This window comes from Podarcis gaigeae, assembly GCF_964106915.1.
Source record: "Podarcis gaigeae genome assembly, chromosome: 12".
Lineage (NCBI taxonomy): Eukaryota > Metazoa > Chordata > Lepidosauria > Squamata > Lacertidae > Podarcis > Podarcis gaigeae.
Window position 1 is genome coordinate 38,760,014 of NC_139688.1, and position 16,419 is coordinate 38,776,432.

Here is a 16,419-nt window from a genome sequence, read left to right on the forward strand (position 1 = left end):
AGACTCCGCTAACCCAGAAATAGTACCTCAGGTTAAGAACTTTGCTTCAGGATGAGAGCAGAAATCATGCTCTGGCGGCGCGGCAGCAGCAGGAGGCCCCATTGGCTAAAGTGGTGCTTCAGGTTAAGAACAGACCTCCAGAACGAATTAAGTACTTAACCCGAGGTACCACTGTATATGCTTCTGCACAGGGTTTTACACACTTTGCGCATCAGAGCATCACGCAAGAGAAGTGAAACTGAATCCAAATACATTAGTCCACATTTATAAGAACTTCCAAAACTTCATGTTGAAGTGGAAGCATACGAACCATCCTGGACTCTTACTGTAGTTTTGTGCAAACTGTTTTGAAAAATCTTGTTAGAAAAGGAATAATGATTATTTTCCTTCTGCTCACATTTCCTCGGATCCAATTTGCAATTTTGGTCTCCTTATTGAACAGTGCACATTAGAATGAGTTGTTTGGGGTGTATTGTGCGATGCTTTCAGGATCTGTGAGTTTTTTATCTGGATAATTCATTTGAAACTTTGTAGGCTGAATTGGATTCTGTGCTTGTCAGGTTGGGGAGTTCCTGCCCTCCCAGCCCCATTTTTGTTGCTCCATCTGGTGAACAGGTTTCATAGGAATCGAACTTTATCTGATAGGATGCTAATAGCATGAGCAACTAGTTCAGTGTTAATTTTGCAGCCTTTTACATTTAGAACAAGAAAACAAGATGTTGATTGCAATAATTCATGTTTGTGGAGCAATTTGCAGCAGCCTTTGCACATGTGCACAGATGCATACTAAATTTGTGCTTGCTGGTTCTTGGAAAAACATTTACCCTTCAAAAATGTTTTGGTAATTATCATACTGAAAACTGGGTTCTGTAATTATAATTACTCTTTTCATTATCTTCCTTTTAAAGTATTCTAATTCTGTTTGGCATGCTAACTTTCTGCCAGTGCAGCCCATAAGTGTGATTGTGTTCTAATGAGAGATACTAAGAACTAGGCCACGAGAGAAAAGGTTAATCGGCCTACTTTTGTAATGAAGTGGCAGGGTTTCTCTTCGTGGCAGGGTTTCTCTTCGTAATGCAAACATGCACAACTCCTTTGCATAATACAAAAGTCACATAGCCGCTTCCAAGGAGCTAGTATTTTGTTCAAGATATGCCTACTTCGAAAATATGTCTGCCATCACAGATGCAGCTTGCCAGAATCTGCATAGCAGTATCTCTTAGATTGTTGCATGCTTCAGTCTCTCTTGAATCGTAGTCTAGGGAGATATATAGTGAAAGATACTATTCTTCTTTTGTTTTAAGCTTTCCAGCCTATTTACTATAAAACTGTAATGCTGTTTGACTTAACAACTGTTACCTTCTTAAGTAGCTTTGTAAATAAGCCTGCAAAGTTTACGGGCCCAGAAAAATGTTTATTAGTCTGCCTGCAGGGCTAACAGATGATGCTTGCTGCATTTCTATAGAAGAAGAGCTTCCCTTCACTGGTAGCCCACTTGGTTTCCATACTGGGTGTAGAGGAGGCACAAAGCACTGCATCCCTCTTCTGCTAGCCCACTTGCTCACTTGCATGCAGTTCCTTGTCACCTATGGCGAGCAGGTGAATGATTAAACACAGGGCTGCCATAAAGATTAAGGAAGCAATATGAGTGTTGGTGTTTCATAGAATCATAGAACTGCAGAGTTGGAAGGGACCACGTGAGTCCAACCCCCTGCAATGCTGGAATATTTTGCCCAGTGTGGGGTTTTGTTCTTCAAGTCTTTCCTGCATGGATTTTATAATCCACAAAGAAAAGATGGGATATCTTGTGGCATGGTGGGTTGGTGGGCAGCGTCTTCCTAATAGCCTTGGCATCAAATTAAGACTGCAGCCTGATCCACACTCAAGTTGCCATTATACAAATCTATGGTGCAACCGCCTTTGGAATGCTGTGTGCATTTCTGGTCGCCTCTCCTCAAAAAAGGATATTGTAGACTTGGAAAAGGTTCAGAAAAGATAAGCGGAAATGATCAAGAGGATGGAGCAAGGAAAGGTTGCAGCGCCTGGGCCTTTTGAGTTTAGAGAAAAGGTAAGTAAGTGTTGACATGATAAAATATTTATATGATTAAGTAAAAGGTAAAGGACCCCTGGACGGTTAAGTCCAGTCAAAGGCGACTATGGGGTTGTGGTGCTCATCTCGCTTTCACGCCAAGAGACCCGGCGTTTGTCCGCAGACAGCTTTCCGGGCCATGTGGCCAGCATGACTAAACTGCTTCTGACACAACGGAACACTGTGACAGAAGCCAAAGCGCATGGAAACGCCATTTACCTTCCCGCCACAGCGGTACCTATTTATCTACTTGCACTGGCATGCTTTCGAACTGCTAGGTTGGCAGAAGCTGGGACAGAGCAACTGGAGCTCACCCCATCGTGGGGATTCGAACCGCCAACCTTCTGATCGGCAAGCCCAAGAGACTCAGTGGTTTAGACCACAACGCCACCTTCGTCCCCTCATATGATTATGTATGGGTGACAGAGAAAGTGGATAGAGATGGATTTTGCTCTCATAACACTGGAACTCATGAACATCCAATGAAGCTGAATATTGGGAGATTCAGGACATGTAAAATAAAGCCCTTCTTCACACGGTGCATAGTTAAACACTGGAACTCACTCCCACAGGAGGAAGTGATGGCCCACCAACTTGCAAAGCTGTAAAATAAATTCTCAGAGGATCAGGCTATCAATGGCTCCGCTTAGCCTTCAGAGTCAGAGGCAATAATGCCTCTGAGTACCAGTCGCCAGAAACCCAATGAGGGGAGAGCGCTCTTGCGCTTGGATCTTGCTTGCAGGTTTCTTGCAGGCATTGGGGAGAAAGTCCATTCATACTGATTTTCTCACCATGCAATCATCTGCCTGCGTAAGTCCCATGGTTGTCAGTGACGTTTACTCCCAGAAGCATGCACAGGATTGCAGCCTTAAGTATCCAAGCACATAAGGATTGGATCACACAAAGTAGCCGTAGTCCTTGCCAATTTGCCGGCTTTAAAATGTAGAGGTTCTCGGGTGCTCTGAAAGATTTTACAAAATCCCAGCGTTAACCTCTATGCTTGGGTAATACACAGCTTTATGTAAATAAAGGGAGGAGCCCAACTCCATTCAAGTTAAGGGGAACCTTGCGGTTGACTTTCATGAAAAACTGTGCAACTGTTTGCCCCGGACGCAGAAGTTGACACAGAAATGAGTTTCTGCACATAGATTCTGTTTTAAAGGCTGTGCAACAGGCTGTGCGTAGAGCAGGGAAAGCAGATACCAATCATGAAATGCACGTGGGTGGGTGGGGGAACATTTGAAAGGAAAGCGATTTTTAATGGTCCTTGGGAGGCGTTCCAGCATATATTATGAGGAACCACTTTCCTCCCCTCCTAATCAGGTTTCTGTTCATCTTGGGTTGATAGCCTGTTTTATATAGCACTTGTTAGGTTTAATTATGAATAAATGCATATAAATATCATTTATGTGCATGCAATTATATACAATATCTATAGCTTTCTGTGTGGAATATGTTACAAGCTCTTGCTGGTATCTGTAATTAGTGAAGAGCTTCCGTGATACAGTCTAGCAGGTTAACGGTTAGGGAATTCGCTTATGCTTGATACTGTTTTACAGTTAACTTATTACTGCAGTATCTTAATAACACGAAATGGGTCTTGCTTCCTCTGTTTATCACTGTCGTAGGCAAACACAGGGTTTGATGCACAGGGTAAGAGCCTCTTGAAGCAAGATTCTGGAGCATCTAGGTGGGCAGGTGCTTTTCAGCAACCTCAGTTTGGTCATTGTCATATTTTAAATAGGCTCTTGTTCTCCCAAGGCTTCTTTAATGGTCCGATTTGGCTATTTAAAGTTAACTATGGATTAATGTGAGTGAGGAATGTGCACTGTGATGGTCCTTCTCTCCTGGTGCACTGCTCATAAAACAAGCCAGAGTCTGGTTTGTTGTGCTGTCTAAACCCGGATTCATGGTTTGTTTGGGAGAAACAAGCCTGGCTTTGCATGGCAACGACAAGCCAGACTCTGATTTGTTTTATCTATGGTGCAGCAAGAGCTTTTGAGCAGTGTGTACCACCAGGCTGTTAGTTGAAATTAAACCATGGTTTGTTTAAAACTATGGTTTAATGTAATGTGCGAACCATGCCATTGTTTCACCACTGTGGTTCTGTACAATAGAACTGGTCTTAAATCTTTTATAGATCATTTTGGTGGTTTTGTTACTTTACAATGCTGAGGTATATTCATGAAGTTATTTTCTTTGTAACTTAACATTGGTACATCAAAATGTGTATTGCATCTTTAGTTACACCAGCAACCCAAAATCTTACATTCTCTTGTTGCTTTAGCTTGTTGGTGCACTGGTGCCCTTTCCTGCATTTTCTTTCATCTCAGTGGATTATTCATTTTTACTGGTACTAATTGTTACAAGGTCCCTCTCACACATAAGTACAACCTTCCACGAGTAGGGCCTCAGAGGGATTTAAAAAATATTATTTTATATAATAGTTACCCAAAGTATGCACATATACACACTCTCATGGAGGAGATTTCTTAAAATGAGATTGTGGATTAGCTAGCGAAAATAAACTCTCTAGCTCCTGCCTTTATGGAATTGGTAAAGTGTCAACGGGCAAATTTGCACAAGAGCAGCTTTGAGGCATTCCAGTGATAATTGGGAAGAGTATTTGTCCTCACAGAGGCGATGGGGGTTGTCGTTTTTAATGAAGTACTAGCTTTTGAACAAAACCCAAGCAAGTAGGGCACTAAATACAGTCACAGGTTTAAACACCCTGCCCAACTTGTACTAAATTAAACTGTTCAAACACATAGTGTTAACATTTAGCAGGTGAATTATTTTGCCACTAGAGGGTGCTATAATGCAGCTTGGGAAGTATCATTTATAAAGGGTCTTTTTTTGACCTCAAGGTAACTAGACTTCATAATCTGTGAACTCCTGTATGTAAAAAAAAATTAACATTCAAAGCTCCCCGCTCATCCTAGATGCTGGTTTGGAAAAATAATTGAGTAGTGTTGATTTTGGCAACATGGTGAAAAATTCACCTTTAGAACTTAACTCATCCGGAATGGTTGATCATGATGTGGAAGCAGACTTCTGTAGCTGAATGAACATAGTAGTATGGACTTGACTTTACAGAGTAAAATGCATACCATACTTGGGTCTGTATGCACCCATCTCCTTGGGAGATCTCCAGAAGGCTAAAAGATGCGATGTTAATACAATCTGTGCTACATAAATAAGTTCCTTTCAATTATACATCACTACAGAAGCAATCAGCTATTCTGTCTGGCTGCACCTGAGGGGCAGGTAACACTGCAAGGTCTATTAGGTTGGCTCGGCTGGGACCAACTACCATTCGCGTCCTCCCTCCATTGATGAAACTGTCAGCTCCAGCGGCCCTCCCTTCTGATCATTATTATTATGTAGCATTTTGTAAGAACTGGAACCAGAAAACAAATAATGTGTAGCATACATTCAAAACTTGTCCTAATAAATAAAACTACTTTACAAAGTTGAACTGGAACTTTAGTTTTAAATAGAGGATAAAAAAGAAATTTGCTTTAGAAGACACTAAGTAGAGGACTTTTCTTTCTTGAATCTGTTTTTTTCTCACAGGGTAGACTTCTTTATACCTGGAGTTGCTGTAGTTGGTGGATTCTCAATATGTTCAAGTCCTGGTCTGCTGCAGCAAGAGGGAGTTTTGGAACTAGCAGTGAAGCGAACCACACACCCTCCTGCTCATTGGGTTCACACTCAGGTATTTATAAGCTTACTTAGTGCTGTTAGCTGTCCTCATTTTTTAGTGTTGTTTAAAAAATTATTCCACTGTTCCAACTGTTATAACTCCCCTTGAGATCTTCAGGTGAATGACACTGTACAACAATCTTTTAATAGTCTGCCCAGACTAGTATTCAAGTCAAATTTCATTTCAGTTTTGTACCTCCTTGTCACGGGCTGTGGTGGGAGCTTTAAATTCTCCTACAAAGGTTTCTCCTCCTTCAAAGGATAGGTGTAGTTTCTCTGCAAAAGCATTTCCTTTTCCTTGAATTGAAAGCTTTACCTTTTTAACGCAACCCAGTTTTCAAAACTAAATTTATGCAATTGCACACACAGTTCTCCTTCCTTTGTACATCTGGCCCAGTATGCTGGGAGTGAGGAGCCTTGGGACTGGTTTGTGAAATAGCCACCTTCAGCTTTTGTTAAAGCAAATTGACAGGTGACCAGGCACACAGGCGTGACACAGATTTGCAAATAGTAAAAGTGCAATTCTGAAGTGAAAAAAATTGGGAGAGAGAGAGTTTGGATTTGATATCCCGCTTTATCACTACCCGAAGGAGTCTCAAAGCGGCTAACATTCTCCTTTCCCTTCCTCCCCCACAACAAACACTCTGTGAGGTGAGTGGGGCTAAGAGATTTCAAAGAAGTGTGACTGGCCCAAGGTCACCCAGCAGCTGCATGTGGACAGGCGGAGACGCGAACCCGGTTCACCAGATTACGAGTCTACCACTCTTAACCACTACACCACACTGGCTTGGGACATTTGCCAGGAGAAAGGGCAAATACAGGCTTCTGACCTGTATATAAGCTTGTATCTGTTTTATCTGCTGCAGCATGGAAATACCAGAAAGTAAAGTGACTGGTGTCAAGACGTGTGGACTCCTGTCAAACACAAGTCTCTTTAACAGAGCAAATACAAAGGTCTGCTGTGGTGATCTGGAGCTACACTTAACTGTGGTTATGTTTGCTTAGTTATATCATACTTGAAACATCTCTAGGCCGCTAATCGGGGCAAGCAAGGCATCTTTCATAAAAGCACGCTTCAAGAGAATGCCATTTTTTTATTTGGGGCCTTACTTTTGTGCTGTTGGGAGTCAAGAGAAATATGCTTCTCTCTCGCTGACATTGTATTTGTTGACTAACATTTCAGTGTAAAATCAATGCCGTCTGATCACTTGAGCAAAAAGCATCCCCGAGTGAGCCCTAATCCATCCGGTACCATGTGACCATAAAAAGTGCTCCTACTGTTCTTAAATAGGTTAGTTTCATGCGCCATTGGAATTTCAATAAAATAACTCACTTTGAAAGATGTTCTGGAGAAGTATAGAGCCAGTGTTACTGGACCACACATGCTAATACAAATCCTTGTGGAGATTTCCTATTGATTTCCCTGTTGCTCATTAGGGACCTCTCAGAACCTAACTTCATAATTATCTGCCTCTGAGGCATCTCTTAGGAGTTTTCCTTCCTTCCTTCCTTTTCCTACTTTAATTTTTTAAATTAAATTCATAGTGGCACAGCACTGAAAGCAGTTAAAGGCATTAGCTAGTTCTGGGGAGAGCATGTCAAGACACTGGGATTAATGGTGATCTAGAATTGCTGATTATTATTCAAGCTTTTTTATTATTAAAAAAATGTATGTTGTATCAATGTGTAGCTTTTAAACTGGGCATCTGTATCCCTAAAATGAACACTGTCATCTGAAGAGATTGCAAGCCTATGCCTTTTAACAAAAATGTGGAATGATTATAGAGCCAATGCAACTAATCTTAGATATTTCCATTGCATATGATTCTTTGGTACGTTTTTCTTAAATTATCGGTATGTAGTGAATTGTGAGATCTAAACAATAAGTGGTTTTGAATCTCTTAGTAGCAGTAAGGCATGTCTATCTATCTATCTATCGATCTATCGATCTATCGTTTTATTATTTTTTTATTGTTAACTCTTTGGGATATTTTAATTTTTTTAAAGGGATGTATACTGTACATTTGTAAATAGCTACAAAAGAGTGGCTGGACTAGTTTAGAAATCATTGTAGACAAGGCCTGGTTTGCATGTCTAATGGGCTCTTGTCTTAATCTGAGCAATTTTTATTGTGTATGCAGTCAAATATATAACTACAGTGGTGCCTCGCAAGACGAAATTAATTCGTTCTGCAAGTTTTTTCTTCTTGCGAGTTTTTCATCTTGCGAAGCACGGTTTCCCATAGGAATGCATTGAAAATCAATTAATGCATTCCTAGGGAGACCACCTTCAGACCAGGTCCGGGGACAGTCTGTCCCCGGACCTCCTCTGAAGGCTGACAGGGGGAGAAGGACTTTTCTCTCCACCGCCAGCCTTCAGAACAGCCTTCTGAAGGCTGGTGGTGGGAAGAAAAGCCCTTCTCCCGCCGCCAGCCTTCAGAAGAGTTCCCGCAGGGCTGCCTAGGCTGCGGATAGCAGCCTGCTGCCCGGCGTGTGGGGCGCTCTGAAGAAGAGCCCCCCTCGCGTGGGGCAGACATTCGCAGCTTGGGGAGCCCTGCAGGACTTCCCCGCAGGGCTCTCCAAGCTGCGGATAGCAGCCTGCTGCCCGGCGTGTGGGGCGCTCTGAAGAAGAGCCCCCCTCGCGTGGGGCAGACATTCGCAGCTTGGGGAGCCCTGCAGGACTTCCCCGCAGGGCTCTCCAAGCTGCGGATAGCAGCCTGCTGCCCCGCAAGAGGGGCGCTCTGAAGAAGAGCGCCCCTCGCCGGGGCAGACATTCGCAGCTTGGGGAGCCCTGCAGGACTTCCCCGCAGGGCTCTCCAAGCTGCGGATAGCAGCCTGCTGCCCCGCAAGAGGGGCGCTCTGAAGAAGAGCGCCCCTCGCCGGGGCAGACATTCGCAGCTTGGGGAGCCCTGCAGGACTTCCCCGCAGGGCTCTCCAAGCTGCGGATAGGGGCAGCAGGCTGCTATCCGCAGCTTGGAGAGCCCTGCGGGGAACTCTTCTGAAGGCTGGCGGGGGAGAAGGGCTTTTCTTCCCACCGCCAGCCTTCAGAACAGCCTTCTGAATGTTGGCGGTGGGGAGGAAAACCTTCCTCCCACCGCAAGTCTTCAAGACAGGTCCAGGAACAGAGGAGAAGCGCTGCGCGCCTTCCCCTCTGTTCCCAGACCTGTCCTGAAGGCTTGCGGTGGGAGGAGGGCTTTCCTCCCCACCGCCAACATTCAGAATGCTGTTCTGAATGTTGGCGGTGGGGAGGAAAAACCCTCCTCCCACCGCAAACCCCGGGAACAGAGGAGAAGCGCTGCGCGCCTTCTCCTCTGTTCCCGGACCTCCCACCGCAAGCCTTCAGGACAGGTCCGGGAACAGAGGAGAAGGCACGCTGCACTTCCCCGCTGTCCCTGGAGATTTCCCTATGGGCTTTCGTCTTGCGAAGCAAGTCCATAGGGAAATTCGTCTTGCGAAGCCGCTAAAAATCGGAAAACCCTTTTGTCTTGCGGGTTTTTCGTTTAGCGAGGCATTCGTCTTGCGGGGCACCACTGTATAACTTTCAGAGTACTTTTTTAATGCAAGATGTAGAAGGGCACAGTGCTGTTCAGTTTTATTCCCCTTTCTGTGTGCAAGTAGAACATGTTTAGCCTCACTGATTCTCAGGGAGTGTTTCCACTTCTGATGTTTTATTAGGTGGGGGGCCTTGGCATCTGAACCCCTGTGTGCAGAGTTCCAGTCATGCAACATGGCTTTTCTCCCCGCCCCCATAGGCAGTTTCCAGAATCCCTGAAAACCCCAGGGGACTTTGCAGAATGGTGTGGGTTGCAGAAGACGTGGAAATTTATTTGCTGGTGCAGGGGACATTTCCCCAATTTCTGCTTCCACTTGTGCTATGCCTATTGAATCCCAACCAACTACTTCAGTGCTTGAGTCCAACATGACAGTATTACATTTTCTTTTGACTTCTCCCACTTTCAGTAGTTAGAAAATGTTAACTTTTTAAACAAGACATTCAACAGATTTTTGGCCATATCTTTAAAAACAGCTTTCATATAGTTCATCTGTTTTCCCCCCAGTGAGGTCATTCCACATAGTGCTTACTTAAAGACGTGACCCAAGTTGACCTGCACTGTGTCAGTCCAGATTTTACTCTGCATAATTTGATTTTCCCTGGAAAGGGTGTGTGCACTTTTTTATCCCAAATCCACTCCTGTGTGTCTGTGACTAGTAACCCTTTTTGGCTACCATGTCGCCATAACAGCTGCAAAGATTGATTGATATGATTGTAAGCTAAACACTGAAATGAATGCAGGCTTGCTTGTTACGTTTTTTTGGAGAGCACGGACAGCATTTCCTTTTAAAAACCCATTACCACTGCAGAATAATTTCTTCCCACTCTCTAACATTCCCCTTGGGAGCATTCATCTAAAAATACAGCTGCTCAACTCCTGGGACTTTTCGAATCCCTTCCTTGCGGTCCCAAGTTCTCTGAACATCACACTCCTTTGTTTTAAGCCAGTATCGTGGAATCGGAGGAAGAATGTAACCATATATCGTTATCACTTGAAGCAATCTGCCAAATGACATTCTTAACTTTGGAGAATGTGTGTATTAGAATAATCTAACTTTTTCTTCAACCGGGAGGCATGTAGGATTGACTTTTCTGATACTGCCCTGTCTGATTTACTTTCAAGCCCTTAAATCTCTCTCTTTTCTCCCTTAGTGTACACTTGGCTCAGAGGTGGCCTTGCGAGTGGGAGGCAACTTCTTCTTTGATCCTCAACCTGCCGACCCCCCTGCAAACCTCGTGCTGGTAGCCGGCGGAGTCGGAATTAACCCCTTGTTTTCTATACTGCTCCATGTCGCAGACCTTCAAAGAACTCGAGAAAACAAAGGATCTGGCTACAAAATGGGAAGGGCAAATCTGTTCTATTGTGCAAAAAACACTCACGAGTTGCTCTTTAGGGTAGGTTGCATTATATGATGGTGATGGTGATGAGCATTTGTATCCTGCTGTTCAGCCAAAAGGCTCCCAGGGCAGCTTGCAATCAATTAAAACAAGATAGCCCCTACACACAGGCTTATAAACTAAAAAAGAAAAAACAGCACACAAGGGAAAGGGACAGGGAGGAAAGAGAGGGACATGCATAACACACAAAATTAAAAGACGCCTGCTTCTTGGGAGAAAGGTGATGACAGGAGGAGGAGGAGGAGTTTGGATTTGATATCCCGCTTTATCACTACCCGAAGGAGTCTCAAAGCAGCTAACATTCTGCTTTCCATTCCTCCCCCACAACAAACACTCTGTGAGGTGAGTGAGGCTGAGAGACTTCAGAGAAGTGTGACTGGCCCAAGGTCACCCAGCAGCTGCATGTGGAGGAGAGAAGATGCGAACCCGGTTCACCAGATTATGAGTCTACCACTCTTAACCACTACACCACACTGGCTCTCAAACCTAGACATCATCTTAAAAAGCAGAGACATCACCTTGCCAACAAAGGTCTGTATAGTTAAAGCCATGGTTTTCCCAGTAGTGATGTATGGAAGTGAGAGCTGGACCATAAAGAAGGCTGATCGCCGAAGAATTGATGCTTTTGAATTATGGTGCTGGAGGAGACTCTTGAGAGTCCCATGGACTGCAAGAAGATCAAACCTTTCCATTCTTAAGGAAATCAGCCCTGAGTGCTCACTGGAAGGACAGATCCTGAAGCTGAGGCTCCAATACTTTGGCCACCTCATGAGAAGAGAAGGCTCCCTGGAAAAGACCCTGATGTTGGGAAAGATGGGAGGGCACAAGGACAAGGGGACGACAGAGGACGAGATGGTTGGACAGTGTTCTCGAAGCTACCAGCATGAGTTTGACCAAACTGGGAGGCAGTGGAAGACAGGAGTGCCTGGTGAGCTCTGGTCCAAGGGGTCACGAAGAGTCGGACACAACTAAACAAACAAACAAACATATGTATCCATTATTTGCTTTATGCCAAGATTTGCTTGGGTTAGCTCTGAGACTGATTGGATAGAGATGAGCAGAAAGAGGGGCATCCTTTGCTGAGGTAGCTGGTCTTGGTCTCTGCTGCCTACTCCTCCCTTGGCAGAAGCAGTCATAGTCTGCCACTCCTCAGTCAACACAGCTGTCAGGGAACTGCCATCGGCTCAGAGACGAGAAATAGAATGGAAGTTGTGTTACAGGGAGCCTCCGAAAACCTTGTGAAGCAGTTCCTCTTCCAGGGAGGAGGAAAGCCCCACCTCCAATGGGGAAGAGGTGCAAGGACCAGAGGATGCTGGTGGGAGCCTTAACACCGCTCCTGGGCAAGCCGGACAGGAGGGAAACATGCCCTTGCCATCGCCCATCCTGTGCAGTAGTCTAAGGCGCAAAGAGGGAAGGAGAAGGCTGGGGGTAACAAAACTCTTATGTTGGGGGAGGTCCAAAAGATGACCACTCCCGGATTCTGCTAGCAATTGGGCCAGACATGAGATTTGGGGCTCTTCACTGTAAATAGATTGCACCAAAATAAAGCCCGTAAAAGACAGGTTGGAGTCCTGCCTGGTTACTCTCGAGCAACTGCAACAGCCATCTGACAGCAGCCATTGGAGTATGAAGGCCAGACAAGGGAGGCCACTCCAGACACAGGCTGCTGCTGCTGCTGCTGCTGCTCCTCCTCCTCTAGCTGCCCTTCAGACCTTCGCTCCAGAGGCAGTGGCCTGTGGAAATGTTAAACAGAGTCTGGGAGGGGCATTTCTTTCCCACTGGGCATGAGAAGTCATGTTCTCCTGCCAAGGTTTCCATCTTCCTTTTTCATCCCTGCTGCCAGGTCACATGTACGTGTTTCCTCCCTCCGCATCTGCAACTGCGCTAAGGAGGAGAAACGTTCACGAGAGTGGGGCAGAAAAAGAGTGGCCATCTCCCAAAAGCTTATTTGTATGTTTGGATGGCATTGTAGGAAGTATTCCCCAGCTCTCTTGGGCTGGGAGATGAGAAAGTTCCATTATCCTTTGCTTGAACAGAATGCTGTGTTCTTACACTCGTCTTCAAATCTGTGGGGTTGGGACTAAGCATCTGCTTTGATTTATCGGGCTGTGGCTTGAGCAAATATCATTCGCATTCCAGAAACATATCCTTGGTTTGACGAACACATTTCCTGGAAGAATCACATGCAGTTTCCATGTTACCAAGCAGAGTTCACCAATCTGTGAAAATCTTCAGCCTTACATCAAGGGTATGTACTGTACATTAAAAGTATTTACTGCATTGTGAGTTAGCATTAAGGGGACATAACTCAATTTGATTCTCTGGCTGCCTTTTCATGTACATAATTCTGATCCGAGACTTAATAAGGAGTCTCTGTAATCCCTGTTGTATTTCCTCAAAAGTAATTCCCACTGTTGTCAATGGGCTTTCTCCCAGGCAAGCTTACATGGATTGCAACCTAAATGAGACTATCGTACCCAAAGTTGGACAGCTTCTCTGCTACATTCAGTGATCTTGTCTCTCCTAATTCTCATTTACCATTTTTTCCCTACAACTTTATATTTTTCTTGGTACTAACTAACTTGATCTTGTTTCACCTTATGCCACAGCTTGAAAGTTTTGATCTCTTCCTGGGGTTTACTGTTAAGGAGAACAGGCCTTTGTCTTAAACAATAAATCTACTAAGGACTGCAGTAAATTTGTTGTAAACTGCCCCACGTAGCTGAAACAGACCTAGTTGTTGAATAATGGTGGTTTCTTCTTTTGAGTTTTTAAATAGCTTCATAATTTCCCTTATTTATTCTTTTCTGTATTAGAAGGAAGAATATCTGCAGATGATCTAGAAAAACATATATCCACGGATACTTTGTGGTATATCTGTGGTCCACCTGCAATGATTGAATCCATCTCCAAAGTGCTAGCAAACCTTGGTGTGACTCAAGATAAAATTTTCTTTGAAAAGTGGTGGTAGCCCACAGCAGTTCTTCAGCGGAAATTAAAAAGAAAGTAAATGAAACACGTGCGCGCGCGCACACACACACATATATATACATACTATAATATATACACACTGATGAATGCTGAGAGTTTGCAGAAAATGTTCTTTTCCCTTTGCCCCAATGAGATCTTTATCTATGAAATTATGTTAACTTATTATAAACCTGGCCAGCCTATCTTTACAAAATGTACTGTGTTTATTTTTTTATCATGACAAACTGGTGTGTGAGAGAGTGAACCTCTAAAAATAAATAATATATTTCCTTACACATTTTCTGAACTTTTAATTATAACTATAATGTTTGGGACAAGATGGGACAGGCGTGGGCTGAAGGCCAAGGGGCGACTCAGGCATATTGAGATAGAACTGCACACAGGGGTAAGATCTACCTCTGACAGAGGGCTTTGTATTCCCACCCCCTTCTTTTTTCTTTCCCTTTTTCTTTTCTTTTTTTAAACATTTATTTACTTTTTTTAATTGTATCATATGCTGAAAAGTTTCAATAATATAAGTTTTGCAGTTTGTTTCATCTCTTGACTGCTGAAGATACAAGCCCGCTGTCTGCTTTAAAAATGGCTTGTCTTCTCAGCAGCATTGAAATAAACAAAACTTTAGCTGCCCATGCTACTTCTTCAGTGACCTCTTAAAGCCATGGCTTTAACTCATGGGGGTTTATTACAAGCAGCACAGGGGGTAGCAGTAAAAATACAGCTGCTGTGCACTTGTGTGTGCCAACAGTGTGCGAAGTACAACTCATGGAATCGAGCGTACTCAGATCCCGGATTCTGAGCTCATGAAATAGCTATTCTTGTGAAAAGTCTTCAGCAGTGTACCATCATAATGGAGAAGAGCATAAGAAACCCATTACTTGGAAGGAAAATCCATTGATTTATGTGGGATTTGCTTCCAGCTGAGGTGTTCAGGACTAAGTAACCTGGGTAAACAGGTCTGTATGCTAAGCTCCCTAAGACTATCGTATCCTTATGACTCTATATAAACCAAGGGGAAAGCAGCTAATTGAAAGGCTGCTGTGTCACTTCATATGCATGGTAATTAGGAACTAATTATGTAAAATGCCTTGAGGCTACCAAAGGTGTTAAACTGATACCATGATTTGGATTACAATGCTTAAGCATAAGCCTAATTACCTTGATGAGTTTTCTGTTTCCTCCGTGTAGAATTCTGTATGTCAGCATACTACCTTTCCATGAAATGGAAGGGAACTTCTGCCTGTTGCCTGCTGTTCAGCTTTGGTGGAAAGGGGACTTTTTAAAACAGAGTTACAATCTCTCTGTTTGTTGGCTTTTGCTGCTTTGACGGCCTCCTATAGCCCATTCGGCATTCAGTTGCCCCTTCACAGACACCGTGCCAGGAACTCTCCCCAGCCAACACATTATCAGCATGAGTTCGAAGTGGCCTACCTTACTCTTGCATTACACTAAAAGAGCAGCCCTGGTCATTTGACTAGTGAGTTTGCCTGGTGTGTACCGCCTCAAGAAAGGAGGTAGGCTCACTGGTGCCCATTTGCGCTTCATATATTGAGATTGAATGCCTAGAGGCTTATTCTCTTATGGAACTCCCTGTCACAAGGTTTCATAGCCACTAGCTTAAATGACTTCAAAAGGGTATTCAGAAAATTTACAGATGATCTATCTATGGTTATTAGTCATAATAACTTCCAGATTTGGAGAGTCATATGTCATTGTATACCATTATATACCTACCTCTGGACTTTACTGAGGCTTTTGTTTGGCCAGTGGGGGGAACTGGATTTGATGGACCTTTGGTCTAATTTGTTGGGTGGTCTTATTTTTTATACATTCGGTTACAAAATGTTAGTGGTCTTTCTTGGTGTAGCTAGTTCTTGTTAAGTGCTGGAAACTGATTATTTATCCCATTTAGTTTGAAAATGTTAGAGATTCTGTGAGCGGCGACTACTAAACTTACATTTGTTTGTAATGTCAGATTTTAATATTTTTAAAAGTCCATCTGCTGTGTCCTGATTTTCTTCCTTATGTTACTCCTGTTAATCACTTGTGTTTCTTCAAGTCATTTGGAATGACTAATATACTTATTGTAGGTGAAATGAATGAGATGCCAACTGGTCAGAACAATTCACACAGTATGATTATCACAGATAGTCCCACATAAGCCTTCTATAAATGATGACTTCAGAAAGGGAGAAGTGGACTTTTGGCATGGATTGTGGCAGCTGCTAAAGTATTAAATCGTTAAGAAATCTGACTACTGTATATCTTTATGGTATAAACATCTCTGGAATTTAGTTATTGCTGGGGAAAAATGACACCCAAGTTACGGGTCTCTAAGGAACAGGAAGATCCTGATAATTTCCATTCATTGTGGTGGGTTTTTATTTAATATAGCTTAGTTTCAGGTTTACAGATATCTCTCTCCCTGTGTCACCTAAATAAATATGGCTGTCATGATTTTAGATGGTTATTATTTAATATGTTTAGGTTTTGTATACCCTGCCTTTAGTTGGCTATATTATTGAATTTTTGTTACCGTTTAGTTGTCAATATGGTTTCATAATAATTAATTTTAAAACAGGGTGGGTGCAAGCACAATTGAGACATCTTCTGGACATGTTTTGTGTAACATGTCCAGCACTGCGAACACAGCCAAGGAATTGTTCTGTAGCGATGGATGTCTGATC

At 43.4% G+C, this 16,419-nt stretch overlaps 1 protein-coding gene across 1 annotated transcript in view; it reads left to right on the top strand.

The window, feature by feature from the left end:
• OXNAD1 (oxidoreductase NAD binding domain containing 1) overlaps window positions 1-15,986 on the top strand; it is a gene marked incomplete at its 5' end in the record, with an annotated part of 26,551 nt that extends 10,565 nt beyond the window's left edge. Inside the window, 4 exon segments of the mRNA XM_083705942.1 lie at window positions 5,666-5,807; window positions 10,499-10,741; window positions 12,884-12,992; window positions 13,561-15,986. Of these exon segments, the coding sequence (XP_083562068.1) occupies window positions 5,666-5,807; window positions 10,499-10,741; window positions 12,884-12,992; window positions 13,561-13,715 (649 nt within the window). The 3' untranslated portion in view covers window positions 13,716-15,986.
• Between the last annotated feature and the right edge of the window lie 433 nt (window positions 15,987-16,419).